The sequence below is a fragment of the Protopterus annectens genome, chromosome 3.part0 (genome assembly GCF_019279795.1).
Source record: "Protopterus annectens isolate FY-2018-M chromosome 3.part0, PAN1.0, whole genome shotgun sequence".
NCBI classification, from domain to species: Eukaryota; Metazoa; Chordata; order Ceratodontiformes; family Protopteridae; genus Protopterus; species Protopterus annectens.
This window is the reverse complement of record NC_056731.1, coordinates 51,818,382-51,843,785: the sequence shown is the minus strand read 5'-3', so window position 1 is coordinate 51,843,785 and position 25,404 is coordinate 51,818,382. Positions and strand designations below refer to the sequence as shown.

Below are 25,404 nucleotides of genomic sequence, written 5' to 3'. Positions count from 1 at the left end.
TGGATACACTAGAAGGGAAGGAAGCGTCCCTCTCCTTTAGCAAAAGTGGTGAAACCATGCAGGCAGATGAAGGGACAAGATGTCTGGCTGAGGCTTGTTGGATACATGTTAAAGAGAAGGGTTATAGATGCATTCAGACACAGAGATCTCTCAAGAAGAGGAGGCATCAATTGGAATCCAGCCCTGACAGGGCCAAAAAGGGTAGGATAGAATGATACTGGCATTGGGAAGAATCTCTTTCTCAAAGAACTTGGTAATTCGAGGGTAGGGAAGAAATGCGTAAAGGCGACCTAAGGTCCACCAGTGGACCATAGCATCCCCGGTGCATTTCTCCGATGTTGTATCTGGAAAAAGAAGTTCAATTTGGTGTTGGTCGTGGATGCAGAAAAGTAACACCACATATGCTGGCAGTGATGAGAAAGGCTGCAGTCTGCTGTTGAGCTGAGAGACAGTCATGTCCCATAAGACAAGAGTGAAAAAGCCTTTGCAGCAGATGTTGGGCTCTACCAGGAATATGAGCTGCTATGAGAAAGTGGTTGAAAATAAGGACCACTCCAAAACCCTTATGACCTCTCAGCCAATGGAATATGAATAAGTACCACCCTATTTTATGTACCATGCAGCCAAATTGGTTGTGTGTGTGTGTGTGTGTGTGTGTGTGTGTGTGTGTGTGTGTGTGTGTGTGTGTGTGTTGGTGTAGGCACCTGGGTGCACATGTGTGTGTTCGTGTGTGTGTGCATGGCAGTGCCACCTTATGGGAGAATGCTACCATTGTCACCACCACCATGATTACATGCAAGTTGTTCTGTGCTGGCAACCAAACACCTTGAACCATTCTGCCTGGACAATGCTCCCCCCACCACCACCATAGAACAGGTGCATCATGGAGAATGTTGCATGGTAATGGAAGGTAAAAAGTGGTGTCCACAGCATACCGCTCAACCTCTTAAAGCAAGAAGTATGGACAAAGGTCCAGAAGTAGGGACAGTTTTAAAATATTGCTCTTCAGAAACAAGTAATGTCCGTGGTATTTCCTAAGTCTCAAACAACCCACTATACAAGTGTAGTGGGTCCAAAACAGTGTAAGAAACTTCTCTGTGTGGAAGTGTTTTTCAATTCCTGTATGTCTAGTTAATCACTAAATAATAAAAAGCAGAAAAAAAAGCAGAAAATGATAGCAGAAGTAGTGAACTTAAAAACTTTTTAAATCAAAAAAATAAAAACTTATATTGAAATATTATTAACATTACACATAATTATTAACTGTAGTGGGTATTCAGAAGTAATCCAAGCAAGGTCTGTTTCCAGTTGAAAATCATTTATTAAGCACACAAAGGGTTTTCATTAGCAAGAATTTTCTAAAGGACTTGAAGTTTGAGAATGAAATGTCTGTCATTATTTTCTAACTTCAGTCTTTAATGATTTTCCAGAAAACCACAGTTATGAAAAACGGACAAAAAAAATATGAGGTCAAAATCTGCACATTCTGCAAAAATCTGTACAATTGAGAGATGTGAGACAAATTCAGAGTGTGACGCCAAAACCAAAGGTATAATTTGCATGCTGATGAAATTCTGAGCTGAGAGAGGAGGTGGAGGCCTGAGTAATGTCTCTTTGCCGAGCGACTTGAGCCTGTGACTAGGTCTTGCTTCTTGAAGAGGATAGACACTGATCACCTATATCGGTCATTATGGTGAATACATGTCTCTCATTCCTCTACCTCCTTATATTCCATGCTTTGCCATCACTTTGTTCTTCTACAGTGCAGAAACACAATGTTTTCCAAACTGGTTGCCAGGATGACTTTGAGTCTAATGCAGTTTACATTTTTTTCATCTATTTCAACTCTTTTTCATATACTCCAGCTTTTTAGAAAATGCCTGTATCTTAGTCTGGTTCACCCTGAAAAACTGAGCAGTAATGCTTCATTTAGACCAGCATGTCACTAACAGATATCAAGAAAAATACAAAGACATATCTACATACAACAGAGAATGACCCATGCATGGCTTAGATTGCCTCAGTCCACTGACCTTCTGCAGAAAAAAATGGTAATTTTAGTGATTCCAAGGTCTGAAAACCCTCAGAAATGCTTTGATGATTTAATTTTTTTTAACAGAGTCACAAACATCATTAAAAAGTTTCAGTATTTTTCAGTTTACAGCAGTAAACATGTCAGTCACTTTGGGTACTAAATGCAGTTTCTGAGGGCATATAAGTTTACATCCAGATTCTTCATGTCCCTTTTCTACTACTATGTGAAAATAGGTGATTTGCAGGGGGGCACGTTCCCCTGCACCCTCCCAGCAAGTTATCTCTAATCACTTGTAGTCTTCAGTTTAACAGCCAGAATGTTACGAATTCCCTGATTTTATGTATAATGTGTGCATGTGCAGTATAAATAAAAATACATATTTATATTTAGTGAATGAGAAACAGACAGAGGGATGCAGACTTTTAGTGGTTCTGGTCTTAATCTAAACCAGTTGCTCCATCTCTGGTTTTAGTGGCTCTGCCCCTTATGAAAACAAGTTATGCTGATGATTTGAAACGTCTGTCTGTGTGTCTGTCCTTGTATATTATATTCTCTTGCATCCTTTGTGCATTTTCCTTCAGGTTTTAGATGTGAGAGAAAGAAGTTGAGGAGGGGGTGGGGGAGGGGTATCATTTGAATCTTTTAAATAGTCTGGATCACATTAAAAGTTTGTATATACGGTTTCGCTTCATAATGTCGAGTTACTGACCATATGATCGAGTTTTCAGAAACTCGAAATTGTGAAGTGAAATAAAATTAAAAGAAAAGTCAAAGACATTGTTTCTGCAGGGGGGATGCGTTCCCCTTACACCCCCCACATACCCTATTTAAATATACCAACTCCGAGATCGGGCTACAGTGGGGAAAAGGGAAATCTCCCATTCCGCACTGTATGCAGAAGCGCAGAATGGGAGATTTTCCAATTCCTCTGTATAATGTGATCATGGAGATAGTATATTTAAGTAGGGAGGGTGCAGGGGAATTTGCCCCCCTGCAAAAAACTTATTTTCAACTAAATTAAAGTATTTTTTTTTCAAAACTTCACAATTTCGAGTTTCTGAAAACGCGATTGTATGGTCTCGACCATATGAAGTTTGAGTGTTCAGTAGCTCGACATTCTGAAGTGAAACCGTATATACACACAACAGATTGTCTTACTAAAGTCCAACAACCAGAAAATGATTAGGGGAACAATGCTAGCGTTTTCCTGTAGAGATGTTTCCAGATAAAGGTTGTTGCATATCTGTTTGCAAGAACACTGTTAATTGATACAACATAATAGCCTTCAGCTTGTTAAAACATGTTTGGAAAACTAAGCTTGTATGATTGTGTACAACTCGACAGGTCGTATTGGTTCATGGACAGCTGGTAATGAAGACTCACCCAATGCAACAGATGATACAGCCGATGAAATCATGGATCGTATTGTGAAATCTGCAACACAAGTGCCAAGTCAGCGAACTGTGCCTAGAGAAAGGAAGCGATCACGAGCAAATAGGAAGTCTTGTATGTATTTATTAATAGCTTTTAGATTTTTCAGTTTTAAGACAGTAACTTGTGTCTTATATATGGAACCTTTTTGCATAGATGTCTATAGTTTTAAGAAAGGTAGCTGGAAGGAAATATGAACACGGTATATAATATGAACACAGTATATAATATGAACACAGTACATAATATGAACACAGTATATAATATGAACACAGTATATAATATGAACACAGTACATAATATGAACACAGTATATAATATGAACACAGTACATAATATGAACACAGTACATAATATGAACACAGTATATAATATGAACAAAGTACATAATATGAACACAGTATATAATATGAACACAGTACATAATATGAACACAGTATATAATATGAACGAACACAGTATATAATATGAACACAGTACATAATATGAACACAGTATATAATATGAACACAGTACATAATATGAACACAGTACATAATATGAACACAGTATATAATATGAACACAGTACATAATATGAACACAGTACATAATATGAACACAGTATATAATATGAACACAGTACATAATATGAACACAGTACATAATATGAACACAGTATATAATATGAACACAGTACATAATATGAACACATTATATAATATGAACACAGTACAAAATATGCACACAGTATATAATATGAACACAGTACATAATATGCACACAGTATATAATATGAACACAGTACATACTATGAACACAACACTTAGTCTGTTGGGCTAATGTCATTTCTCTGAAAGAAATGAAGAAAATGTCAAAAAAGCAGCAGAATAGTAGACATTTAGCTGACTGTGTGGGATCTGATGGCCCTCATATATTTTTTACATATAGGTAAGTGATTATGGGAGAAGTAGAGTTATGGAATGCTAATACCAAAGCACTGAGCTGAAAAACTGAATTACTGTTTGAAAGAAATACCAGACAAAAGATACGGTTATAAAGTACACTGTAATAATTACATTGTATTGTTACTGTTCAGGCTTCAGCCCAGAGGATGAAATGTATTTGCAGGTATGTGGAAGTGAGAAGGTATATGAAGCATGCATATATCTATCTGTCTGCTTATCTATCTATCTATCTATCTATCTATCTATCTATCTATCTATCTATCTATCTATCTATCTATCTTTCTATCTATCTATCTATCTGTCTAAAGGTGCCATGTATCCTACTTATGTTTCTGTCCAAAGAGGTACTAGTTTAGTTGATCTGCTTAGTATCCTATTATATCAGATGTTATATTACCCAATTACATGCAAATATGTAAAGATGATGATGAAAGAAAGCGCAGAGACTGTCAAATCCACCTGAAGGTTGCTTCTAATTCCTGTACAGCATCCCTAATTGTTATTCCATTAATTGTTCTATGTACTTGAGGCATCTTTGAGCACAAGTGACAGCCTGCATTCCACCACTGCTTATGGCACTGTCATTTTGCATACCCTCTTCTGTGAAATACGGTTTCCTTAGGTCAGTTTTGCTAATAGATTGATTTTAGTTTTCAACTGCTTATCTTATTGCACCCCCCCCCCCCAAATGTTATTTGTCCAGATTGTATCTGCTCTTCTCTTCTGTCTTCCAGTGTGTGTGTAGCCAGGTATGTTGAACCTTTCCATAAATCCTACTCATTTTATCATTTCCTTTCCTTTCAAAGAACGATCAGTCCATGAGTTCTGTCAACCTGATTTTTCTTTCCTCTGTGCGTCCATCCAAACTGGAAAGAGAACCTCAGATGCTGTCTTACCAAGACGTCCTTAGTAAGTGAGAAATTCAGTCCCTTAGCCAGACAATACACTATCCTGCTGCCCTGTGCAATGACTTTCTTATTGCATTAACATGTTTTTTTTTCAAAGTGCAATGTCCATTCCTTGACCTAACCTGTCTTCCGACAGCCTCCTTTGCATATGTGCATGTTTTTGGCTGGACTCTGTTATCAAGGTGCCTAATTTCCCTTAATGTTATGATCTGTGCATTCCTAATGAGGTTAAAGACAATTGTGTTCTTTTTCTTTTTTTGCTACTGTCTATTACTGTCTTGCATTTAGACAAACAAGAATTGCATCCTTGCTCATCAGATAATGTGTTAGCAGTGTTTATGACTTGAACTCAGAAATGTGTCTTGTCAAGAATACGGATGCTTTTTTCATTTCCTGTGTCTGCCTTTGACTTTACATTGCAAATGCACAGCTTCTACCAATATATTCTTCATTATTATCATAAAATGTCCTACTTACAACCTTCTGAAACAACAAAAAGCAGTGAGCCTTCTGCAGAAATAATCCTTGCTCTCAGGATTTCAGGTGTAGTATCACCTACTGTCACTGCAGGTGCAATGTTAGCTCCTTCTGTCTCATTTCTAGCACTGTATCTGTATGGCTTATATTTATACTACCACTCCAAAAAGTGTCTTTTAGGTCTATCTCATGACCCTTGCCATCCTCTGTCATTCTCCTATATGGCTACACTAGTTTTTACAAGTCTGTATGAGTGGATGTATCCAAGCACATACACACACACGCACACACACACACACACACACACACACACACACACACACACACACACACACACACACACACACACACACACACACACACACACACACACACACACACACACACACACACACACACACACACACACACACACACACACACACACAAAGAAATACAAACATTATATGTTAATGTATGCCTATGTATCTATACATATAGGTAGATAGATCGATATTTTGTTAAAGTAGGGATTATCAGGCCGCCATTTCTGATGATAAATAAATCTTTGCTAATCTTTCATATTTTACTATGCATTTCTGTTTCCCTTTGTGTCTTCTGTCCTGTAGAGGTTATTGTCTTTGTCACAGAAGCGTATACCTCGTTGAGCTTGTTTGCGGTTTTTCATGCTCATATGTTAAATGGCTTGGACTACCACCTTCTGCCCTGACTCATCTTCCATTACCCACAACCAAGCATGATTGTATTATTTTTGTTGCTGTTAGTTTTCCTTACATTCTTCAGTTTTTTTTTTTCATTCTTATTTCTTCTTTTGTAAACATCTTGACCACAGCAATTTTTTGAACTGATATAACATTGTCCCTGTAGGAGTAAAAGGCCTTAAACAATTGTCCTATATGGACAGACTCAAAAAAACTCCAACTGTTCTCTGTCTCATATCGCCTACTTAGAGGTGATCTCTGCTTGACTTAGAAAGCCATGTCTGACCCAGGTCTGTTAGAAATGCTACATCTAAAGAAATCCCAGTCCCATCACACCACTCCAAAGGACCTCAACCTCATTACCACAATCAACAGAACATGCTGGAGGGACAGGTTCATAATCCAGAGACTGCCCATGCTCTGGAATAGACTTCCCATACATGTCAAACAGGGATCACTCCAGTGGCTTTACTCGACAGAGGCACTGGGAACTAAGGTCGGGTGGCATGATGCCAGGGTAATCCTATGGGCTAGGGTTGTAAAGGCTCCAGGGCTATTAGCCTAGTACACACCTATGAACCTATGACATCCTTGAAATCAGTGTTATTTGACATACATCAATACTTATAATGAAATTTCCTTTTATGGTCATCTGATAATGCTTCAAATGTTGGTCGATCATAGTATTGTTTTTTGAAGGTGTTCTTTGCTAAAGTCAGGTTAACTAAATTGACAGCCTTAAGCTAAAAAGCCTGTCAGCTAGCCTGGCATTTGGAAAAGTCATTTAACAAAATTTGTAACTTAAAATAAAAGCATAGTACATGCACCACTGATTTTTACATTAAAAATCTGGCTTGTTTCTATGCACAAAGTGATTTATTTCACAGTAATGTATGCGGCGGCACCAGTGACTGCACACTTGTTGCAGTAATAAAATATTCTGACAGAAGATAGTACATTCACAGAGCTAAAGCATGTCTGCCAGTCCTAAAACTCACTGTACTTACCCACATTGCATATCTCCTGCACACAGAACTCCAATTCGCACATCTTCCCTCTTCTTAACTACTAACATTAAAGGACAGCTGTGCGGTACATGCAGCATTCCCTTTTTTTACACTGTATTTTCCTCCCCTAAAATGATCCCTACTCAGCCATTTGTAAAAACATGTGACATAGTATGTTTTCACATTCTACAACATTATATGCTGTTCAGCTTCTTTGATGTACAGCTTGCTAGTTTTTGTTTTCTGTATCATTTTATTTTTGGCGCCTATGACTGCTGACTACTAAGCATATGCAAATGCCGATTTTCTCCTTGTCACTGGGGTGGTAACAATCCATGCTGTGGCCATCATACAGACAGCCATAAGAGTTGTTTCTAATTTGATCCTGTTCATCACCCCATTCCACTGCATGGGCATTCTATGCCACCCACCTGTGGCATGCATGCTGCTACATATGGACACATGTACCCCATGAGGGTTATGCCCAAGTCCCCTTGTCCTATCCTATGAACACTGGTCATGTGCAATCTTCCACTTGTACAGAAGCTGCTTGTCTGACAAGGACCAACAACTTCCAACCTAGAATAGGTGACCTTTCATAAGTAGCTCACTCACATCATACCCTGCCTGGCTCTTTCAGGACCTGAGATATTTCCTATCTTGGGTTGCCTGGGTTGTAGTCAGGACTGTATCTCTCTTTGCTAGATAGCCAGCCACACAACAATTAAGTCTTGACTGAAATCTTAGCAATATTTTGTATTGGAGTTTTATGCCCTCTCTGTTACACACAGTAACCAATTACATTTATACTTTAATGTATTGTCCCAGAAAAAAAACACTCAGTAAGGTAGTTGTAGTCCCTCATTCTCCCCCTCTCAATGAGATAATAATTCTGTTGAGTTAATGGAGAGTCACAACTGATGTTCATTATATCAGTGTTGCAATACTGATTCTTGGATCTTCCTGCCATGCAGAAGCCTGTGACCGGCCTGATTTTCAGAGTCTTTGCATCATCTCTAGGCAGCAGATGTCCAAAGACTGACATCTGGATGTCAGGGTATAAGAAGGGTGCCTGTCAGTGCTATTGTTAGTTCTTCCTAGGCATGCAGTCTGGTATGCTTCTCATGTGTTCAGAATGCTCATAATCCATCAGTCATTTCATTTTTCTAGAGTGTCTCCTTCTTCCACTAAGATAATTACCCTGTTAGGGATTTTCCTGTATTAATTTATTGTTTAAAAAAATTCAACAATTGTTTGAAGTGTGGGAACCAAATTGTGCATAAAGATTGCACTCATATGTCCATTCTGCTTGGGGCATCAACATGACATCTCTAATTGACCTGACAGTAAATCCTCACACAGGCTGAGGAATTAGCCACCCTTATGGAGTCCACTGCTTTGCTTCACCTGCTGGCATCACAACCCACTGTTACCACCCGGTGTCTGCCAATATCGGCTTCTGTTAGCATCATTCTAAAGAAACAGAAAGACAAAAAAAAAATTAAGTTGTCAGATGTTTCTAATAAAACTCCAACTCTAGTCTCTTAGTGACCAATGACACAGGTGAGGCACCTTTGCAGCCCCCTGGTCCAGCAACTCCTAGATCCAAACCCTCTGGCACAACCCCTTGGAAGGCCACCATGGTTTCCGGCCTACCTGTCACTTTTACCATGACACAGACATTGTCTGATCAGAGGTCACTCAGCAGGCCTAAACTTTCAACACTGAAATTGTTGGTCTCAAGGTAGACAACCTGTCTACCTCACTACCCTACCATTATAGAAATTATAGTCAGACGACCACAACCTAAGGTCATCCCTTCTAAACAGACATCTAAGTTGAAGCAAACCATTTCCTTTTCCTCGTCTACACCTTCAGCCACTTTTTCCAGGCTGACCTCCTAAAAATAGCAGAGGAATTAATGCTTTCATGAAATCCAGGGAGCCTCCCACACTTATGCTCCTGAAGTCTCCCCATCTAAAACAAGCAGGGAGGTGGCCTTTCAAGAAGATTCAGATTCCTCAAGCTCAAAAATGAGGAGGAGTTGTCCTCTTCTGGGATTCCACCAAAAACTTATCCAGATACAAACTCAGATGGCACTCTGTCTTCTACCTCCCCCCAGATGATCTTTCTTTTGGGGATACCCTTCATAGAATGAAAGAGACTTTCATTTGGGAAAGCAAACATTCTCACAAGCTCAGACTAATTATAGAGAACTGCTGAGGTGGACTTCTGCAAGGCTACTGGCTATCCCTCCTGTACATGTAGTACTGGATGATGTCTCTGAAAACATTGCTTTACATCTTGATTCTTTAGCACCTGCTCCTAGCAAGCCAGATAGGTTTTACAGAGTAACCAAGTAAAAAGGCTCAGGTAGTGCCGGATGACTTAGCCCTTCAAGGGTATCAGAATCCAAAAGGATCCAGGTGTAAAAATCACAGTCAAGAAATCAGATGTAAAAATATTAAACATTTAATCACAAACCCAAAAGATCTCCAGAAAAAATAAAGTAGTATAATAAAATGTAACAGGTAAGCACTTTTGTCCCTAAAGTACTGGACTTCTTCAGAACTGCTAGTGACATACATCCAAGTGTTTATATAACAAATCAGAAGCACGTGTGACTCCAATTGATTCTACAATCCATGAAAGTAAAAACTTTTTAAAGAGTCAATGTAACCAAGCACAGTAAAAAGCAAACATTAAAATCATTAAAAAACAAACTTTGAGAACAATGAATTTGAGTAATTTGTAATACAAATACATATAAATCTGTTTTTATTAGTGACTATAATAGTCAGATGTAAATAAAAATAATTGAATAAAATATATATTATAAATTATAAATTGGCAGTTCTAAGTTTAAGTACAGGGGTAATAGAATGTGCTCATTCAATCATTTTTGTGCAGAAGCATTAAGTCTTAGTTGCCAGATTAATTATCTAAATTCTAACTTATTTTTCCAAGAACCACCCCGGGTGTTATTTGGCACTAGTTGCAAGATGCCAAAATGGAATTTAGAAAAAGTGGGACAATTCAAAATGTGTTTAAATAGTGAATTTGTGGTGTTACCATTGGAAATAGCATAAATGTGTTCATAAATTCTTTTCCAAAATTGTCTTTTGGTTGTGCTACGTAAAGGCATGGACATTCACTGCATAATGCAATATAAACCACTCCTTTGGATGCACAATTACCTTCACCTAGGTAAATTTTACAAGGGGGGGATCCAATGTGATTTGTTCTTGTTCAAGGACACTGTTACACTGATTAGAAGCACCACACTTCCTAGTGCCCTTAGTCGACTTAATAGTATTTGTAGGTGTTCAAAAAGAGTCTTAAGGTCCCTGCCAATTTTGTAAATAAAATTAGGACATCCCCCCAAGATTTTATAAACATTTTCATCCGCCTTAAAGTTTTCCAGTGTTTTGTAATGGTACTTTTCATGTCCTTGGAAAAAGGGCCAAATGTGACCACGAAGGAGCTGGAGTAAAGTTTTTTTTTTAATTAATAGATGGGTTTTGAATGTTGGTAGGTGGTGACTAATCACAGTCATTCCCTAGTAATGGTTTAAATTTTGTGTTCCAATAGTTCAAAACTTCGGTACATAAGCTGGACAGTAGACTAGCAGGCTATCCTCTCTAAAACATAAATGTTATGTTGTCCACCTCATCTATGAAGTCAAAGTCGGATCACATCCTTGATAACCTCGCCAGTTGATCTTTATAAATACTTTTCTTTCATGAAATTGATGACCGCTGCTGTATTCAAGATAACAGTTGGAGAAAGTAGGTTTCCTGTAAATATTAGAGCCAAATTGCCTATTCAATTCATCCGTAAAATAGTAGCATCTAAATTGTCAGTGGAATCCTTGAGTGTTTATGCATAAATTTAAGAAAAGGGGTTGTGTTAGTGATATATGAAATTAAGTGTACCGTAACTAAAGCTGCCAGCGATTTTGGTAAACAGAGCTCAGAATGTACTTCTTCTCCCAGCTATACATAACTAAGTTTGCATAGATGGGTGCACAAATGGCTCCCATAGCAGCACCTTTAACTTGACAGTAGAATTCCCTCTCAACAACTATAAAGTTGTTGCATAAAATTAATTCCATGGTATCCATAATAAAGTTACTAAAGCAATCGTCCAGGTTAGTCAACCCAATAATTGCTGAATGGAATAATTCAAGACCTAAACAATGGAGGATGCAGGTAAAAAGATAAACTGCATCTACAGTAGAAAAACTACAAGCATTACTAAAAGAATGTGGTTTGACCTTGGTAAGAAAATCACAGGAATCCTTTAAATGTGTTCGACCGAACATTGTTTTAATATTCTGTCAATTAAAATTGCCAAGGGGTAAATTTTGGAATTGTTTTCTGCAACAATTAAGCAATAAGGTGGTGATGTGATATCCTTATGGACCTTGGGTATTTCAAATATTGTTGGTGTAAAGGGATTCTTGTTCACCAAAAAACTGAAAATTTTCCAAGGTTATCACACCCTGTGCTAAGGAATCTTCTAAGAAAAAATCTATTTTTTGTACACAGCAAAAATGTTGTTCCTGGAAATGGTCTCATACTTATTAGTGTTCTGTAGCAAATTAAATGTATGACTAATCAATTTTGTCATCTATAACTATACCCCCTCCCTTGTCAGGTTTCATAATTCTCAAAGAACTGTCATTCCTTAGGTTGACTATAAATTCCTTTCTTCTTTACAAAGGTTGTAATAATTGAAGGAATTAACATTATGCAACTTGTGCAAATCTTTTTCACAAGATGTTTCAAAGAGCCACTAAAGGATTGAGTGGGGGATTACAAGTACTTTTTTTCTTAAATGAACAAGTAGAGGCAGAAGAAGAGGTATTAACAATAGCCTGGTTTTGTGAAAAAAAGTTCAAAATTGAACTTCCTCATAAAAAGTTTGAGTTTGATAACTGAGTCTGCCAAGGCCATTTTAAAATAAGGAACAAACTTAAATCCTTTTCTAAAACATAAATGAGTTTTAGTAATACTAGTGTCCATATAGTTGAAAATATTAAAACCTTGACAAGTTAACATTGCACCGTTGTGTGTAGACATAATACTATCATCATGAGGGATAGGTAATGAACCATGTATAAGAGACAAAGGACCCATCTGCTCCAAGTGTTCCATTTTTTTTTTTTGTTCCAGATTTTACAGAGTGCTTGAATCTCACAAGTACTTTTACAAATATCCCAAGGTTGACCCCTTATTAGTCTCTACTAAATAAACAAAGGGTATACCTAAGGGGCTAATTAGACATCCCTTACCTAAATGACAGGGAAAGCAGAGTATTAGAGAGATTTAGGAAAAATATAAAAACCACCAACACGAAAAAGGAAGAAAAACGACCAGCCAGTGAATCCACCAGAATTTATTTAAAACTTGAGAAACTCTTCTCTAACGTCTCGGCTCAACACAAAAGCCTTCAAGGAGTAAAAGCATTACAAAAACTTGCCTCAAATACTGTGTTCAGTATAATTAAACAATCAGTCAATTAAATAAGATATTTCCAATTTAACTCTTCATTAAGCCGATATGGGTGTAAAGTGTTAAATTTCAAAATGTACAGAGATTCCTTTGTCAAAAGCTGTTTTTTTAAAAAGACATTCATCAAACAATGATACTTTAACTTTTTCTAATATAGTACCCTGTAGCCCTTCACTAATGCTATTATAGTAAAACATTGGATCACTTGTCTGTGTACTTAATAAAGGATTTTCGACTGGAAACAGACTGCCCGCCTTGCTTGGATTACTTTCAAATACTTAGTAATGCTGTACAATTATATATTTTCTATTATTATTTTTTTTTTGTTTTGTTTTGACTTAGACAAGTTTAGGTTTACTACATCTACTACTATTGTCTGATTTGATCAATATACAGTGATTAACTAGAAATATATGGACTGAAAATCTTCCACATAGTGAAGTTTCTTACACAGTTTTGTTTTTGAAACCCCCTACACTTTAGTGGGTTGATTTGAGACTTCAGGGATACCATGGAGATTACTTGTTATTTATTTATTTACTTACTTACTTACCTGTTTATGGATGTATGCTTGTTTGCTTACTTACCACTGTAGAGCACTAATCAAAGTTGAGCAACTGCAGGCCAAGCCCCAGTTGCAGAGTGCAACAAATATAAACCAAATGCATGTGAATATAGGTAACATATGCACACATAATCAAAATACTGTAATACAGCAGTACAATTTGCAATGCAAATTAACTGAGGCATCAGCTAACCTACAGGATTGATGAAAAAAAAGAAACATGAAAAGGAGTTTGCCCTGCAAGGACGATGAGATTTTAGTATAAGGCGAAAAAACTGGAGCAGTAATGAGAAATTAGTAGAATGTAGGTGATATGGCTAGATCTGTAACATTTGCATGGGTTTGCTTAAGTAAATATGCTTTGATATATGCTCTGAACTTAGAATAGGTGGTGAGTTCCTTTAGGTTAGAGAGGGGAGATTCTGAAAATACTGTACTTTTCACTGGGAAAATGCTCTGGCTAGGTCTGTAGGCTCATGTGCATGCTTTACAAGATAGAGTGGTTGAGACTGTTCTCTCTTAATGAGGAGCTCACAATTAAGATCCTGGATGACCTTTAAAGTGTTTTTTGCCAGGCCAAATTAACACCTAGCTGAGGCTTCCTATGGAATAGTCAGGCATTTACCTCTGTGTACAATCTTTTTGACCTGTCTTTCTTCTACTTTCTATTCTTCCTCACAAAAGCCGTGTCAAACATAAAAAAAGAAACAGGCTTCCTTGCTGCTCAAAAAAGGCTCTGAAGTGTCACAGCATTGTTCCTTCCATGTCTGGGTAAATAATTCAAGAGCAAACCTAGCTGGCTGTTCTACCAAAGTTCTGAGGTCAGTGTGAGACTCCCCAATATGGTGGAAGTTCTTTGAGTTCACCCCAGTTTGAAGAATAATCATAAAGAACCAGTATGCTATATACATGATCACCTTTGGTCACATTCTGAAGGTCACTTGTTCTCCTCCAGGAAGAGATCCACTGGCAGATCAGTCCATCTCAGTTTTGTGGGTCTATATTAGAACATCGAAGTTTCAGAACTTCGAATGTTCTAATATCGACCCCTATTCAGTGAATGCTGAAAACTCGAACATGCAGAACAGCAAATTTTTTCCTAGGGAAAAAATTTGCTGTTCCTAAACACATACACACAACACAAGCACACCAAACAGCAATCCATACACATACACCTAAAATGTTACATCTAACCCTACATTAAACTGTACATACACCACTATCTATCCACTTACCTTAACCCAAACCCTAACCCTAAGGTCCGTCACTATCGCACACTCACCTAACCCGTGCCCTAACCCTAACTCACCTACTCCGCCCTAACCCTCACGTCCACACAATCGCACACTTACCTGACCCGCGCCCTAATCCTAACTCACCTAACCCACCCTAACCCTCACTTCTACACAATCGCACACTTACCTGACCCGCGCCCTAACCCTAACTCACCTAACCCATCCTAACCCTCACGTCCACACAATCGCACACTTACCTGACCCGTGCCCTAACCCTAACTCACCTAACCTGCGCCCAATTGCACACTTACCTAAACCCAACCCATAACTTTCCACCACAGTGATGAAAATAGCAAAGTGACAGAAACGGACAACAGAATTCTTTCCCTAGGAAAAAATTTGGTTTTCTGTAGCATCGCTATTTTCAGCGTTCGCTGAATAGGGGTCGATATTAGAACATTTGAAGTTCTGAAACTTCAATGTTCTAATGTAGACCCCTGTTTTGCCCTTGAAACAGGCCCAGATTATATGGCTTAAAGGTATTGTAAAGGCTGCTCCATTTTCAGAAAATGCTTTAGGTTTTACTCTCACTAAATTTTGGTTAAAAAATGAAGGTCAAATTCCAGCCCATTCTCAACCTTAGCAATTCCAGTCTACCCATCTGCTGTGTCCAGTTTTGTATTGTCATCCCCAGGGGTATATGTCCTTTCTAAGACTGGGTGGTTGGATGATGTAATTTAATATGATGGACACTGTTTCTACATTAGTGGCCAGGGACCCCAAAGACGATTCCCCTAATTTCTCCTAAGTGGGTATAACTTCCATTGCTAAGTGTTGCCATTTGGTCTTTCTTCAGTATCCAGAGTCATTATCCAGATGGTGTGCATTGTGGCTGAAGCCTTGTTAATGAAGCATTTCCTTGTGCTACCTTACCTTGTGCCTGTCTCCAGTTAGTCTTTTACAGGGAATCCTGGTAAATATCTCCACAGTGGGGGTTATCATAACCTGGTAATTGTATCCTTTCTGACTCCTGCTCACAGGTCTGTATTTGTCAGTGCAGCACCACAGACGACCCAGTTTCATTTTTTTTCTGTCTTTGGAGAGGTTCCAGGACATTCTGGCCATAGTTTAATGTGTCAGGATTAAGGCTATCCTGTGTCTTCTGGGTTTAATATCTTTCAAAATATTCATGGTGGCATTTGCACATTTGGGGATGTGAGAATTGAAGTAGTCTCTGTATTTTAGTTACTTGAGAGCCATGTCATTGTTATAGCCATGATTTGGTGTTGGAGTTTTGGCTGTGAGAACTGGAGTGGTGGACACTTCACATCAATCTTCTCATTGGTATTTCCTTCCTGCAACCACAACTGTCAGATGTTCTGATGATGGATACTTTACTTGCTGGCTGGAGAGCTCAACTAAGCTCCTGTAAAATGCATGATGTCTATTCCTCCTTGAGGAGGCACTTCATACTCACTAATTATAATTAAGATTAGTTTTTTTGGCCCTGATGGCCTTGAAGACAAAGTTGCTTTTACGTCCTCTTCTCATCCAGTCAGGCGACCATTCCATTGTGCGGTACCTAAACAAATAAGGAGACCTATGGTTATATGTCCTTCATTGGTGGATGGTGATGTTTTTCTCGCAGTAGACTGTAGTAGTCTAGAACATTACTTTGTCAGTATTTTATGTCTATTTGAAAGTGAATGAGCTGACAGTTTGTTTGAACCAGTTCTCCAACCCTTTCCTTGAACTACAGTATTGGAGGTCATGCCTGGTCAGTGCCTTCCAGAAGTGAGGCAAAAGAGATATCAGCCTCTTCACAACATAGGCGGTTCAGTCTTTCCCTTTTCTTCTTAGGTTAGCAAGACAAGATGCATATATTGATAGACACATCATCTCTTCAGAGGCTCAAGAGATTAATGTACACATCCCCACTATTACTGCTAATCAAAGATCTCATTAGTAACTTAAGGTCAGAAGAACAAAAAATTCTTCTCATCACACCGTTAACCTCTGAGAAGAATCTGGTATCAGGGTCTCAGGTCCTTAATTCAAAAACAGAATGACCAAAACTAAATAAATCCACAGATGAATAGTGAAGCTAGGAACCACAGAGGACACAATCCAATAATCCAATACACTTTTTATTGATTTAGCGCTTTTGTCAAGGTGAAAGACTTCATCAGAATAGTCATGTTTGCTAAAACACATCTTTAAATAACCCACTCCCAACTCACATTGGTTAAAAGAAAAACATCACTCACATCTTTAAATAAACCACCCCCAACTCACATTGGTTAAAAGAAAAACATCACTTCCTCCAAAAAATAAACATCACTTCCTCCAAAAAATAAACAATAAGAAAAACTTTTAAAATATTTTTAAAATATTTGGTATACTGCTGATAAAAAAATGCTTGCACATAACAAAAACAGCATAGATTGCACATTCCTGATAAAAAAAATATTTGCACATTACAAAAACAGCATAGATTTCAGTTAAAGTACTGAACTAATAGAGACTCTGTCATTGAGTCCAGGAGCCTGAAAGGCATTTGTTCTAATCTGCCACTTAAGCTCCATGAACTCTAAAAATTCATCCAAGGGACCCCTGAGGACCCAAATCAACTTGGTCGACAATGAAAAATTTGAAAGCATGCAGTGGGTGAAGGCTGATGTGCCTGTACAGTGCATTGTTTTCATTCTTATATTTAATCTCGTATGTATGCTAGTAAATTCTTTGTCTCAGTGCCCTGATTGCTTTTCCTACATAATAGGCGTCGCAAGAATCACATAATGCGACATAAACAACTCCTTTGGAGTAACAATAATGCTTCCTACATGTAGTGACGTACCCATAATTCTTGATTTTAATTTTGTTTGTGTCAGTCATATACGGGCACTGTGGGCACCTACCACATCTGTAACTGCCACCCTGATCTGGGTTTATGTTGCATCTTTCCAATAACCCTTTCAGGGAAGTTTCCTTTTTATAGACAATCTGCGGCCTCTTGCCCATTTTATTATGGACATCAATGTCCAAATTAAAAATTACCCAAACCTTCATTGAAAGCCAAAATAAGTGCCCTACTAAATATGTCAGATTTCTCCTTATGTGAAGGCCCACTCAACCCACAGAATAATAGAAGGCTAAAGTTACCAAGTTCTCTCTTGGTAATAACTTCATCTGCTATACTGCTGCTAAAGCTTTCAGGATACCCTCTCTTAATTAACTTGTTCTTCAATACCCCACATTCTCTTAAAAAGTCATCAGGTTGTGAAACCATCCTGGTTAGCCTGATGTACTGCCCTTTGACCAGTAGTAATAGATTTATATTTTACTACTAACAGTTATTGTACAACAATATGAAACCCACCATCTGCATAGACCAACACAAGCCATATACATCCTATAGTGATATTTTTACAAACAGCACCTACCATAGCTTGTCAACATGTAGGTGAAGATGTGCATCTTAACACATGACCTACTTTTCGTGGGAAATTAGTGTCATAATTAGAATAATCTTAATACTAATACTAATAAAGTATATTTCAAATAACTACTTACATTTCTTTCTGTTTTCATCATCCCCCTGTGTGTTAATAGCAGTTTTTTCCAACACCCTCTCCTTACATAGGTCTCCTTAACATGACACTATCACAATTTACTTTTGACTTATTAATGCAATTAATGGATTTTTTGAAACCTTTCTGCAAACACTCTTTAGTAACTGACACCATGTACCCCCTACAGTAATGTTTTTCACTAGAAATGTACCATATCCTTTCAGCTTGCAGATGCCATCTTGCTTTGTACTGTTCATTAATGAGATATTAGACTCAATGTTAAAATAATGTTGATATTAATAAAGATTCATAGGTGGTTACTGAGCTATTGACCCAAAGGTCATTATAAGAATAGCCATGTGTACCCAGTATAATACCAGAGAAACCCGATATAAAGGATCTTGCCTAAACTCGAGATCTTAGTTAGCCAAGTGTGCCACCAATACATAGTTTATTTCTTGCTGTGTTATTACTACTCAAGCGTGTTTAGAACCATTTTTTCTAACACCTGTTTTCATAGGACCTCCTAATACAAAAGTACCGCAATGTGTTTTCAATTCATTAATTTCAGTATGGAAAATATTTCATATTTTTCCTAACCTTTAGAAAATACTTTTCAGTGACTCAAGCTCTTTATATCTCACAATGATGTTTTCACTGTATGTGACTACTACAGCCTGTCAGTTGGCAGATACCATCTTGCTTCCTAACACATAACATATGTCTTCATGAGAAATTAGTCTGAATAACAGAATAAGGTTAATATTAATACAGTTTACCTTTGGTACATATTACTGTGTTTGTCTTAACCAAGATTTTTCTGTAACACCCACAGCTTGCACAGGCCTTCCTAACACTACAATCACCCTCTCACCTTTTGTATTATTGACATAAATATGCAATTAATGACCATATCCCTCTAGCCAGATGAAATACTACATGAAGTTTCTTAGAATATGTATCATGACCTCATGAAGTTTACTTTAGTAGTGATTAGTGGTGCAAATAAACAACTTTACCATTATATAATGCACTTTACTACACATAATCTAAACTACTGTGGTAATACTCAGAGCTCCACTGATGAGTTATGTATTGAAATGAAATATATTTAAGCTTTATCCTTTCAATGTAATGACAAGTTGTTAAAGGAACTTAATATGCAGTAACGCACTTTTCCTGACAAACGAATGTTTTTGTTAGCTTCATAAAAACACACTATATACACAATTTGTTGGTCTACAGAAAAGAAAAAAATGAAAAATGTACAGATATTTTATGAACCAAATGGCAAACAAAAGAGCAGCCAAATAGGTATCTCCCTCTCTCTATTTATATATATATATATATATATATATATATATATATATACACACACACACACACACACACACACACACACACACACACACACACACACACACACACACACACACATACATAGCACTAGTGTGGTACATTCCAATGAAATGCCATATCTCTGTAACTATGTAAACTACTGCAATGAATTTCTCAGAAGAAAATTTGAGTAATTTTATTTCGCTTAGCCTGAAGTAGCATCAATGATGGTTGGTGACAAACAAGGATGAGCTGTAAGAAGCAACTGAATGGGTGAGACTATATTGTGGCAGGTCAGTGACCTATTAGCTGTATAAAACAAATATCTGGGGTCAGTCACTATCATTCACAGACTGCCTTATTGCACTTTATTGAATATATGCACTACAGGTGTCCGACTCTATTAACTTAAAAAATAATGCTAATAAATACAGTGATTTTCACAATAATGTATTTCAGCTTGTTCTACTTTAACACAGACTGGTTCTGTTAAAACAGATCACTGACTGTTTAACAGTCATAAAGTAACAACAATTGTTAATCTGTTTCTACCACAGTCTGCCTCCTTTCTCACTAGCTATAGCCACATTATTCACAGTGTACACCTCAGATGTCTGATTAAATTACTTAATAGTGTCCACAGTAATGTATTTATGCTTGTAGCCATCAGATGCATACATGTGCACACACAAACATGAATTCAGACAGAAATCATGGCAGATATGATCACCAGTTACTTGACACTTCAGAAATTGAGTACACCATAGATATTTGATTGTGATCAAAGGCATGAATGCATAAATTATAGCTACAGTAATATAATTCAGCTTGAGCTTTCAGACACATACAGTGCAAACCCACTGCAACCTGGCACATTCAGATCTACGCAATAATTTCATTACGCCCTAAGTAATCATGCCATGCTATAACATATTAGTTGACTGCAACCATCACTTTTCTGAGAAAATGGAACACATTTTTCTGCAACACAGTAAGGATCTGAATCTGATTTATATGGAGATTGCCTATCAACAAAATGCAGATTTACTGAGAACTGAATAGTAAGCACTGCAGCTAAATGTCCATATAAGATTATTAATGATACTAACAGTAACTCTGTAACTGTACTGAAATGTTGCAGCAAATTGCACAGAATAATTTATGATATATCCTACCAAAAAAAAATAAATCTGATGACTACCATTGTCAGGATTTATGTTGACTCACTGAAGGCAGTTTCAGTGAACATAAATGCATTGACAAATGTTCACCGAAACTGCCTTTGGCAAACATCCTGAGGGCAAGCCCGCCTGCAGCCTACATGTAGGGAGACGCATCCACACTCCCTAAACTTATATATACTAACTGCAGGGTCACACAACAGTAGGGAAAATGCAAAGTCTAATGCTGACAAAGGTAGTTTCTGAAAACTTACTATGATGTGTTTGCATTCACAAAAACTCCCTTCAGTGACCTGAAATACTCCCTACTGTAAAATATCCATGAACATCTTTAACATAAAGTAGTTTACTGCATCACTCTAAATTGGGGAGTCACAATTCCAGTGACAGAAAAGTTCTATATTCAGTAGAAATATTAATATTTAAACTTCTGATTTAATGATAAGTCAAGAAAGAAGCATTCAAGGCTATTATAGAACTCTGCTTATTGACCATAAATAAGTTTTACACAGCACCCAGAATGGAAACCATTTATAATTTCATAATGTGGTACATCTAATACTCATAGTAATGTATTTCAGTTTTTTACACGCAATCCCTGCCTCCAGCTAAAATCACTTTACTGTGACCACTTGTGTACTGCTTTCATCCAGAGACTGTACCCAAAAAAGATACATAAGGAGAATCGCCAGCTGAAAAAAATGCAAAATGTACATATTTCTTTTGAACTGAATGGCAAAGAACAGAGTTAAAAAATGGCTATATAAAACAATCGCTGACACATACCAAAGAAGAATCATATCTCTGTAACCATTTGAAATGTTATTGCAAAAAAATAAAATATTGATATCTTATGTACAGTAATACCATGTCATCTCAGAGCTATGTTTGCCTTGTACCAATAACTGATTTGACCAAACCTAGAATTATGTACCACCCTCTGTCCTTATGATAAACCTGAAATCATTAAACTCAAAAAAGCAGTGGCCATTTACTAAAAGGATCATTTCACTGAAATAAGCAAGTTATAAGAATAGACTCATATCTCTGAAGTGTTACTGTTTTATAGGCTTCAATGAGGATTGTTCATTCTGGCTTATAGAAGTTTAAAAGATGAGTTGTTGTTGGCAATCTTCATGAAATTACACCATAAGAATCACCACCTAAATACAAGAAGTAGAAACTTATTACTTGACATTAATAAGTCTAGCACCACCATTAAAAAGAAGTATTTCCATGTCAAGGCAGTGTCCCTTGGGAATAAACTACTTCTGTCTTCAAAAACATTTTTGTTTTCATTATAAACATACACAAATGTACATATAACAAATACAATAAAACAACAAAACTATTTACATTCATCCATGATAAATAATTATTTTATCTATAAGAACTTATCAGTATTTGTTCAAAATGTTTTCCAATTTTTGTCTTGTTATTTTTTATGAGTAATGTTATGAGTTCTATAACAAATGGTGTACAATTCTTTTTTACAAACAGCTTTTGCTAAATTAATAAAATCTTTAAACATCAAATCTTGTTTACTTTTTCAATTCAAAATAATAACTTTTCTGGCAATTGCAAGAATTGACCAGAGTAACTGAATCTGAGATTTAGGTATTACATTAGGTATAGGAACACTGAATAGGATTATTGAGTTAGAAATAGAAATATAACAGTTGTCAGACCATAAAGCATTTACAAAATATCTGAAGTCTTTCCAGTACTGAACAACACTTCTACATTTAATGAACATTTGAACCCAGTTGGCCTCTAGTAATTCATTACATTTCCAACATTTACTTTCACTTTTTTTGAGTATAAGATTTATTTTATGTGGAGTATAGAAGCTCCTATTCATAAATTTCCATGTATACAATCTTCAATACAACGAGGAAGAGGTACTGTATGTTGATTTCAATAACAATTTTTTGGATTCATCAAATACTTGTTCTCCATTAAATCTTTACGTAGTAATTCCAAAAATCTGAGTCAAACTTTAGAGTGTCTTCTCTTAGTATCCTATATATAGGTGAGATACTTAATGTTTGATCATCTGTCTTTTCAAGACACCTAATAAAAGTTGGATCAAACTAGGTATAGATTCAGTCTCTAGGCTGATTGATACTCTCATTTTGTTTTCTATAAACTGTCATAATAAGTGTATAAACAACCAACTGTCTTGACTATTATCAGAGCTCTACATAAAAGAGAGTTTAGTGGTTTAATACTCTTATTTTCAATAAACTGATGCCAGAATATCAAGTTATTTTCTTTTAATTTTTCCATTGCATTGATGTTGAAAGAGTCTAGGCAATCAGGGGAGCATTCTATAGGGAATATAAGAAATAGGAATTGTTTAATGCTGTAATTACAATCAATTATATTTTTAAAGTTATTAAATATTTGATTAATGCCATAAGAAAAATGATCAAACTTCTTATTAAATAAACAGAATTCACATAAAAGTCAATGAACTCTACTTATTCCATATTGTTCCTTAAATTGATTTTCTTTAGTTCTGACATCAGTAATATGAATCTCATGTATTATTTTCCAGCCAGATATATAGGTAGGTGAGTTCCAATGTAATATTACATTAATTATAACTGATTTCCAATAAAGATCTAAGCTAGGGAATGCTATCCAATTACTGTTCCAAGCTCTAATGTGCCATTTATATGCAATCTTAGGTTTTTAAGGGGAACCATAAAAATTTAAGTAGCATGGAATCTATTTTTTAAATAAGTTTTTGGGAGGGGGTAGCATCAATGACTGTATATAAAACAAAATTTTAGGTAAAATTATTGTTTGAATTAAAGAGAGCCTATCCTCCATTGTGAAGAAAATGTTTTTCCATCTTTTGATTAGTTCACTAATGGTGGTTATTAAATTATTGTAGTTTAGACTCTTTCCATATACTCTTTATACTGACACTCAAATATTCTAATACATCACTCTCACAATTAAACAGGCTATCCTCTCTTAGGTTTTTGTTGATCTTTTTGTTAGTTAGTAATGTTTTGGATTTATTATGATTAAATTTAAGCCCTGAAATTCTTTCAAACTTGCTTAAGGTATTTAAAACACCATGCAAAGAACCATCAATATCACCCAACGTTAACAACATATCATCAGCAAATAATTGTATCTTAGGACAATAGTCCTTATTAACTCGAAAGCCTTTTATATTTTGCTTGTTTCTGATATATGTAGCAAAAGATTCCATTGCTGATTGAGGGCTCAGTGTCTGTTATTCTAAAAATGTATTAGTTCTGGTTTAAGCACCAGGGCTTCAGGCCAGTTATTTTACATTAAGAAGGTTCATGGTCTGCACTCTTGTGGGAGAAGAGACTGGACTCTGCCCTTCTGAGCTAGGAATTTCTGGTTAAAGGCTTATAGTGCCTGCATATTTGAACTCTTTCTTACTGTAATTGGTACACCTTGTTTGCTGTAGCATAGACTAGATCCAGGCCTGCTGAATCTAGTTTTGTTTGTATGCTTGTTATTTCCCTGAAAAGCTAATTCCACCTAAAACGCGGCTTTTCAGCGCTTCTGTGGATCCCTAGTGATATCTGCATTGCTTACTGTACTTATTTCCTTGTTTTACTTGAAAGAAAGTTACTGTTTGTCATTTTTGCATTTAAGTTACCTGGCACTTGCTCACTAAAGCAATTATATAAGTCAGCACTAAAAAATTAAAAGCACTACACCCTCACAAACTCCCCCTGGAGTACCTTGCTCCCCATTGGCCATTTTTTTCAATTATAAAGAAATTCCCAATACTATTCTAGCATGTCCAAAGGTCAGTTGTCAATCTCCTCAACAGTCCAGGTGGTGAATCTGGGAATCTTGAGGCAATGTTACAACTGCCTCATGTACACAGACAACCCTCTCCTCCTCCCAACAAATTCCAACACATGTGAGAGATGCAACCATGTAGCCAAACTGGAAGCTAAGCTCTCTCAACTCAGTACTGGTGTAACCAGTCAGGAGGAGAAGGAAACCACACTCACTACAATTCCAGTCTCACATAGACCTACCACGACAGCAAACCAAACACATAAACAAACAAAAACATACTTGGAGGCTCTAAATAAAAATCTGCCTAAGCAGCAGAGACCTCCAAAGCAGACACCCAAGCAACCGCTACCCCAAGACAAAACACGTGCAACACATAGCTCACAAAGCCAGTGTGCCGAACAGTCACAGCCCTTAAGGCTAAACAACACACCTGATACACTTGTAATAGGTGACTCTATCATCGGGCACACTGACGTCCCACTCACCAGGCTGAGCAATGAGAAGGTCACGGTGAGCTGCCTGTCGGGCGCTAGGATCCGCCACATAACACAAGCACTCAGGTCACTCCAAGGCAAGTACAAATATGACTCAGTCATTGTCCATGCTGGTGTGAATGACCTGAGACGTACCTCCCTGGACTACTTGAAAAGAGACATAGAGGAGCTCTCTGAGCATGTAGCCCAGGCCG

At 37.0% G+C, this 25,404-nt stretch overlaps 1 protein-coding gene across 5 annotated transcripts in view; it reads left to right on the top strand.

Moving 5' to 3' along the window:
• FHOD3 (formin homology 2 domain containing 3) overlaps positions 1 to 25,404 on the top strand; it is a 3,141,544-nt gene that overhangs the window by 3,096,898 nt on the left and 19,242 nt on the right. For all 5 annotated transcript variants that reach the window (XM_044064575.1, XM_044064578.1, XM_044064576.1 and 2 more), the window contains one exon: positions 3,380 to 3,541. In XM_044064575.1, the coding sequence (XP_043920510.1) occupies positions 3,380 to 3,541 (162 nt within the window). The remainder of the gene's footprint in view (positions 1 to 3,379; positions 3,542 to 25,404) is intronic.